The 8,633-nt window shown below is 42.3% G+C and overlaps 1 protein-coding gene across 1 annotated transcript; it reads right to left on the bottom strand.

Annotated features, from left to right (window-relative positions):
- Window positions 1-8,115, bottom strand: LOC139662397 (retinoic acid receptor alpha-B-like; the record flags this gene model as incomplete). The annotated part of the gene is made up of 6 exons (XM_071541079.1): window positions 1-2,407; window positions 3,041-3,131; window positions 3,950-4,017; window positions 4,624-4,828; window positions 7,007-7,183; window positions 7,955-8,115. Coding segments are annotated over 6 exons (971 nt in total), but the record flags the coding sequence as incomplete, so codon positions are not given.
- Between the last annotated feature and the right edge of the window lie 518 nt (window positions 8,116-8,633).

The raw sequence follows: 8,633 nt of genomic DNA, 5'->3' as shown, positions 1-8,633 counted from the left end.
ATCATCAAAGAGCATGTTTATTTCAGCAATTAAGAAGAAAATTTGTATTTCTTTATTGACCCTCCTGTATTATCCAATGATTTCTAACAGGTTCCTTGAGCCTTCACTCATCACATAAATTAAAAAGAACAACACTGAGTTACAAGATTTTTTTTTTTTTTTTTACCTGACAGCAGCGATATTTTAGTGAGGCAGTGGCACTGTGTGAACAGATTATGGCAGTAAGCGGTGCAGAGTATAAAGATAAAACATCGCCTGTGTATTGCTACACACATTTCTGCGACACCTGTTGTCATTGGAGACGTTCGAGGGATTCCTTCATGCCATCCATTGAATCGTGGTTCTGCATAGCTGTATACCGCAACGGCTCAGGTGAGGAATGTTTGGCCTCCTGGTACCGAACTGTGCTTTGGATGGAAGCGTCCACCACAAGGCAGATGTCATATTATGATAAAATCTTATTTCCCATGCGTGTTTCACAGTTTGTAAAAGGTAGAAGTCATTTGAGTTGTTGTACCTGCAACTGAGAGCTAAACAAATACCTTATTTTTATGTAGATGCTGGCTGCACAGTACCAAAGAGAGAAATTAATTTCCAGCGACAAATGTTTACATTTTGTGACATGTACTTTTGTTGTGTATGAAGAAGTGATACAGCATTATTGTCTAGTTTTGATTCGAGTGAAGGGAAATTGAAACCTGTGTTTTTTTCCCCCTTGATGTTTCATTGTGGGGACAGAAAGGAAAAGCAGTGTGGGGATCGGTGGTGGGAGGGGCATGAAGGAGGAAACCTGGCAGGGTCAGCTGCAATGGGGAAATATTATACACATGTACATTTGGGAAAATAACTTTGCTCTTGCATCGGTCTACCTCTGACAGCTTAAACTGCTGTCACAGCCTTTTTTGTTCCATATATACAATATAATTCACATACTGCTTTCATATCCTGTACATGACTTTTCATAAGAAAGGAAATTTATGATGAGAGAGAGGGGAATGCTGGCCTGATGATGTCCATCATGCTCTCATCTTCTACAATCTGTCCATCTTTGAGTCTCTAGGTCGTCCATCTGTCCGTGAATAATCAGGTTCAGACTTCCAAGGCGGGGCTTAGGTTCCAGGCCCACATCTGATTGGCCAGTCTAGCCTTGGTACCGAACACAGGAGGAGGGGCCAGCGGGCTTCTGTCCAATGAGGAGGAAGTAATCAAGGTGTCACAAGTGTGGAGTTGGGCGGCCCGGTTCAAGCTACATTTTGACTCTGGCACTGGGTTCCAGCAGGGTGTCAGGCCAGGAAACAAACACTTTCCCCTGATAGATTCAAAAAAATGCACCAGCCACTTTCACTCTCTTACCGGCCAAAATCCGATTTATTTAGTTATTTATTTTAAACGAAAATAATCTCCAAAATGGTAGGTAACCTGTCAAAGTTGCTGGTTGAGTAGAGAGAGAGGTACGAGCCGCAGGCAAACTTTACAAGGAGAAATTGAATCATCCACGCTGGTTCAGATCACCATACATTCAGTCCATCGCCCTATTAACATTTAATACACAGTCATTCCTCTCATGTGGATTAGTTGCCTCTCTCTTAGACGGTCATCCAGACGGCCATCCAGGTGTACCTGCATGAATCACAGTTAAGTGCTCTGCCCCCCTAAATCAGTCCTCATAGCACAGTTCAAGCTCAAACCGGCTTTCACTCAATCTCAATCTCACAGCTCCCATCTGCAGCTGCCGTATATCATGTTGTAGTTACTTTGCATCTCTCCTGGCAAGCGTGAAGTTCGGTTGATTTTGGGGATGCAAAATGTTTCCAGTGAAGTCAAGCCACAGGAGTATTAGTTTCTCGTTCTCCTGCCCAGGCGAGTCAGTCGTAAGTCGTCCATGCAGGTGAAGTTCTGCTCCACTTCTGTCCTGTTCATCTGTGATTCAGTAATCCAGGCTAACGTCTGGTCCAGGTTTGTTCTGTTTGTCTTCATTCAGCAATCCGGCTGGTCTGAAAATCCAGTTCAATTCGACTGTTTTTTTTGTTTTTTGTGTGTGTGATCTGTCTCTCTGGGCGTCTTGGCTGCAGTACCACAGTGTGGCCTCAGGGTGGCGCTGTGTGGAGCGGAGGTGCTGAGTGTAGAGAGGGAGGCCTTCAGGTGGAGGGGGAGGGGGAGGGGGAGCAGGGGACGGGGCTGGGGCTGGGGCTAGGAGAGGAAACTGATTTGGGCGATGGACTCGGGTGACAGCTTTCAGCCTTTCCTCCCCCTCCTCCTCCTCTTCCTCCTCCTCCTCCTCCTCCTCCTCCCTTCCCTCCCCCGGCTCCCTGCCCCTCCAGTCCCTCTGAGTTCTCCAGCATCTCCTGGATGAGAGGAGGCATGGAGCCGGGTATCTCCATTTTCAGAGTGATCACTCGCTCTGCTCCTAGAGAGAGAGAGAGAGAGATAAGAAAGAGAGAGAAAGAGAGAGAGAGAGACAGAGAGAGAGAGAGAGAGAGTATAAAAAGAGAGGAGTTAGCCTTATTCGCACTAGCATTATGTAGGAACCTAATTGAATTAACCCCAACCTCTGCATTTCGTGTGTCCCGGATACAACTGCAAAAGGTCAAGATTTTACAATTTGTCACTTCCTGACTGAGCAAAGCAAAACTTGAAGTTTGTGCTGAAAATTTATTCAAAACCTTCCTCCGGTCCTGCCTTTATTTTTCATGACAGGAGGAAGACAGAAACTACGCGTCTGGAAGAAGAAAAGGAAATGGGGCAACAAAAACAAAACACCGCTTAAATTACAGAGTTAAAATGGCACTGGGCTAGAATTATCAGCTGACCTCTGTCTTCACTAAAACATGGAGGGTGATTAGCGTTGGGATTTTAACTTTAGAAATTACAGACATGGAAGATTTGCACTGGATTAAAATCACCAGCCGTCCCACATGAATATGACTTATATCTCCACTTGTGTCCAAATGCATGTGCATCGATGTGTGGATACTTTGAGCCTGTGTGTGTGTGTGTGTGTGTGAGAGAGAGAGAGAGAGAGTGTGTGTGTGTGTCTCACCCTTCACACTGATGCTCCTGAGGTCAGTAATCTTCATCAGCATCTTGGGGAACATGCTGGGTTTATCTGGCCTCCTCCTCCTCACATAGATCTGCATACACAGATGAAGAAATGCAGAATTTGTATTTGTACATCTGCATTTCAGAAAATATGTGTTGGCTAAACTAATATGTCACTATTGATATGGCCATGAATGGTGGGCATCAAATACCTCACAGCACATGAACACTCTCCTTTGGTAAAGTTGTCTTTCATGTATTATGTAATTATAGTGATTTCTAATTTCATTCAGCACTGGCACTTTAGAGTATTTTTAGATTTGTTTTAGTTTTGGACTGGTGGGAGTGCCATTTTTATTCATTTATTTATTTTTGTTTCCTTTGGATACTTTACAATGATTTTATAAATAATAGGTTCATTTTACATGGAATCCAAACATTAGGATTATGCCTGTTGTGTTTTTTGGCCAAATCTAGCTAAGTAATACTCCTCACTAAATTCCTCACTTTCTCTAACAGCGGTTGTAATGGTTATGGTTGGCACACCAGTGCTGAATTAATATAGAAGATACACTAAATCAACTAAAAAAACTAATTTTGTGGTTTTCTGGTATGTGAAGAGTTATGTCATAGCACTACATATCCATATTAGAAAAACATTTAGAAACATTTAGAGTGACAATTTCCTGAAATTCATAATTCAATATCAAACATAGAGGATGCCAATGTCTTTAAAAGTGTTAGCAGTTTTCAAACAAAGACCTCAGTTACCTGCTATCATTTTAGAAGTAACACTTTTTATGTAAGAGTAGGTGTCAGTTTTTAGAAATGGCGGATGTCTCATGTTGGAAGAAAACTCTTCACAATACCGTGAGGTTAAGATAAAGACTGAGAGAGTAAAACATCAAACCTTTAATGCTTCTAGCAACGGCTCCTGAAGAACATCCACCTTATCTGACTCCTCCAGATCCTGACGGTCTGCACACACACACACACACACACACACACACACACACACACACACACACACACACACACACACACACACACACACACACACAAATCGCCCTTCATTACGACACATAGCCAGTGCAACCAGCTGTATTACACATATAGAAGTAACCACAGAGAGTAGGGATAATAAACATATAGTATTGTCTGTATTCTTTATTCATTCTTTATCTGATTCTTGAAAAAGTAATAATAAATGAAAACTGAGTTCAGTTTCCTCATACATGTCTGATACATGTGTTTCCATTAGAAATCACTCAAACTGCATCAAAAGCTCCGCCCACACTGTTTGATTGACAGGTGGTCTCAGGGAAGTGCAGTGCAGAAACACCACAGCAAAGATGCTGCCAAAATAAAATACAAACAGTATCTTGCGGATTACCACACTAACTATGAATCTTCACTTCCCCTTAGTTGTAAAGTTTCACACAATTTTCACAATCCTCTTTGCGTATTCAGAGAGAAATGAACGTCATTCCCACAAATGCGCCGAGGGACTCTAGCTCCTGTTTTCCTCTCTGCCTTTTTTTCCCCGATTTCTCCTCACATTCCTGAGAAAGCGCGGTGCAGTACCTCCACAGAGCAGGCAGATGGCGCTCAGTAAGCCCGTCTCGGCGTCGTCCATCTCTAGCGGGAGCAGCTGGTTGGCGAAGGAGAACACCAGGTCGGTGAGCGGGCCGAACCCGGCGTTGTGCATCTGGGTCCGGTTCAGCGTCAGGCCGTCGGAGAAGGTCATGGTGTCCTGGTCCGGGGTGTAGCGGGTGCAGATCCGGAGAATCTGGAGGAAGAGGGAGGAAGAGGCAGAGAGGGGAGAGAAATAACATAACGTATGCCATTTAGACGCCATTTAGAGGATGTTTTTTTTTTCATCCAAAGCACCTTAACTGCGTACACGTACATCTTTCCCCAGTGAAATGGGAACCCCTAATCCTGGAAGTGTCAGCAGTCAGCTCATTGAACTATAAAACAGTAGTTGTCAACGTGGGGTCCGGGGACCACCAGTGGTCCTTGAGGGGATTCAAGGGGGTCCCCAGCAAATTGATGAATTGTTAAACTTCACCATTATTTCATTTACAAGTTAACACAGTTAGAGAATGTAGAAGAATGACTGTTTTGATCATAGTTTCACTGTTATCTCTCTACCTACAATACAGATAGTCATGGAATTCTGGACAAAATCAAATCTAACAGTAAAAATATTCTCAGATTTGGGTCCAAGAGGCAAAATCTCATCAAATGGGGTCCGTGGCTCTAATGTGGACTAATTTAGGGTCCTTGATATGAAAAAGGTTGAGATTCACTGCTATAAAACACAGGGGAGAGAGGGGATACAGAGGAGAGAAGAAGAGGGAAGGAGGTTAGAGGAAGGGGGGTGGCATAGATCTGTAGGGTTTAGGGGAAGGGAAGGAACCCAAGGGGAGAGGAACATGACATATGCGAATAGAAAAACAAATAGAAACACAGTGGAAGTCGAACACGGAGCAACATACAGCCTTGTGTACACCTGCTGCAGCTTTGTGTTGTTTTTTTTATTTACACTTTACGTCAGGGGGGGGGGGGGCGCATGACTTTTACAAAAGTAACGTAACCTTGAAAAGGAGGATTCAGAAGCCGTTTGATTGGTCATAAAGATGCAAATATCCTCTAATAAGCTCAGCAAGGCTTGAGTTGATTGTGAGATGTTAGCACGGAGATGTAAACAAAGACAGTTAAAGTAGTCTTAAATTAGAGATGTAAATTATTGACAATTAAAGAAATGTAAGGAAATGGTGTTTCCACAAGGCAGCACAACCAATCATTTGATTTTCAGACCAATTGCGGACGGAGGCTGGTGTGTGAAGAACTGGACTAGTTCAGTAAGCCTGTGCACACTCTGGAGTCAGAAGCCACTACGGTGCTGTGTTTTTTTTCAGCAAACATGACCTTTTTTTTCTGAGCAGAAAGTATATTGTGGCCTTTGGTCGACACATTTTATCCAAAGTGCCTCACGCTACCATGAGTGCATACATTTTTAGCAATGGAGGCCCCAGTGGGAGTTGAGCTCCTAACCCGGGGAATCTTAGTGCCATGCTCAGTGAGCTGTACAAGAATATAAGTAGGGAGGGAGAGATGGGGGAGAGGGAGAGAGAGGGACAGGATTAGTGACCGAAGGAGAGGGAGGGGAGGTTAGGAGGGAGAGAGGGAAGGAAGAGAGAGGGTTAGGAAAGAAGGGAGGAGTTGATGGAAGAGAGTCAGGGAGGCAGAGGAGAGGAAGGGATGAGGAGGGAGAGGAGAGGAGAGCGTGGAGAAAATTTGAGAAAAAAAAATATTTACGCTTTTAAAGGTGCGCTGACAGTGTTCCACTTGTCCGTTGGAAAAAAAAGCTGCTTCAATCAAGTTTTGTGCTGGGAATTTAAAAAAGCGGGTTGTGGAGCGCTCACTTTGTTTCCATAACGACAAGCTGCAAATAAATGCCACTATCAGCAAACAGTATTTAGGGCCAATTCTCAGACGCTGACCAGAAACTCCCACACCTCCCTCATCAATGTGCTCCATACTGACTCTTTATGACCAGGGAAGCAACTTTTTGTTTTCTATCGCTACCTCCTCCATTTTCATTCTGGTTGCTGTTATTATCCTTAACTCTCTGTCTGCCTCTACTTCCTTACGATTGGTCAGCTCACAGAAGAAGAAGTCTTCTTCTTCATGGGCGCTCCTCTAAACAGCTGGACCTTTCTCAGCTTTAGAAAGCAATCCGCTCTGTCTAAAAAGACAGTCAGGCACAGTGACTTTCCAAAGGAGCCACTTTCCATCCATCTTGTGTCTCCTCCCCTTTCGCTTTCATGTAAAAATAAAAGCCTAAATTTGATGTGAGCACATGCACACACAGATAGTAAGATAGCAGATAGCAGTTGTTTGATTCACCCGTCTGAGTGTGTGTGTGTGTGTGTGTCTGTGACTAAAGTAATAAACTCACCAGTATGTCGAGGCAGGCAGATTTGAGCAGGGTGATCTGGTCAGCGATGGTTAGCGTAGTGAAGCCCGGCAGCTGCTTGGCGAACTCCACCGTCTTGATGATGCACTTGGTGGAAAGTTCGCTGAACTTGTCCCACAGACTGACGTCTAGAGCGACCCGATGCTCTGCACTGTTGCTCTGAGGGGGGACAGAGGGAAACAGGACATGTTTTGTTATTGTTTGTTTTTTTAAGAAAGCTTAAGAAAACACCTTTTTTAGCGTTGCCTTTACCTAAGCTATTTTTAATTTTTAAACATCAAAAGCTTCACCTGAAAAGGATTCAGAATAACATAACAGTGTTTATCTTCAATTTGCAGACTATTTTATATATTTATTTATTTATTTTTATTTATTTTTATTTCTTGTTTCAATTTATTTTGTTTTTCTGCCTCTTTTCACATCTTGTACTGTTTGCTATAAAGCATTTTGAATTGCATTCCATGTGTGAAATGTGCTGCACAAATAAATAATGATTGATTGATTGATTGATTGATCCATTCATTAATTCATTCATTCATTAAATAGAAAGAAAGGGATACAGAAACACATGGTAAATATCATGGTGGGTAAACTACAACCTTCATAAGGCAAACAACCATTAATATAAACAAAAATCAACCATACTCTCAGAAATGACACTTAAATCAATTTCATACTTCTTACTATGATGTATACAAAATCTGTATATGTATATTTTATATCCTAAATATGTATATCAGTCTACAAAATGGGTAAACTGTTTATTCTGATAGGTAAGTGAAAATGTGTGCGCTCTTTTTGCCAAGTCCAAAAAAAAAAATTCAAAAACTCAGAGCACAGAAGATCAAAAAGAATCTGCACTCTATAAAGGCAAAAAAACAAAAACAAAAGGTAAATAAGCGTTATTCTTATTATATAGTGGAGGAGTACCGTGGTGTATTTCCCCAGCTGACAGAGCGAGGGGAACGTGTCCTGATGAGCTCGACGAACTCGTTCAATCATCTCCTCGGTGTCTGCCGACAGGACGTAGCTCTCCACCACCTCCAGCCTCTTCTCCTCCTTCTTCCTCTTCGTTCTGTCGTTTCGCACCGCTGGAGGTGGAAGGGAAGATGGAGAGATTTACATTGTACTTAGTTTCAACACTTTAAATCAGTGGCCTAGAAGCAATCCATGTTGGACATGAGGGATGGGACCATATATCGAAATTCAATATATCGCAATACAAAAATGTGACAATACGTCTCGTGGGTCAGAAAAATGAATTATGATATTAGCTCCATGTTATTCTGCTGTAGTAATCACAAATTACTACAGAGAGACGCTTGACCATCACAGTTTCACAAGCTCTCCATTGAAATTATACTATTTACACTTTGTAATGACATTTTTAAATTGTTTATATTCACAGAAATGTCTCAGAAATAAAACATAATTCTGCACAGTCAGACTTTGCTGTCACTGAACTTTTATTTATCACATCGTATCCTGGTTGTATCGAACCCCGTATCGTGTATCAAATCTAATCGAGACATAAGCAGATCATCCCATCCCTATTGAACATTCATCAAGTCAAATCAATGTGTATATCAATATCAATATCAATATCAAC

This window comes from Centroberyx affinis, unplaced genomic scaffold, assembly GCF_046629955.1.
Source record: "Centroberyx affinis isolate AG114_WGS23_722 - 3 ecotype Tasmania unplaced genomic scaffold, CSIRO-AGI_Caff_v1 ptg003780l_1, whole genome shotgun sequence".
NCBI lineage: Eukaryota > Metazoa > Chordata > Actinopteri > Beryciformes > Berycidae > Centroberyx > Centroberyx affinis.
Note: the sequence above shows the minus strand (reverse complement) of the source record. Positions and strands in the feature narration are given on the sequence as shown.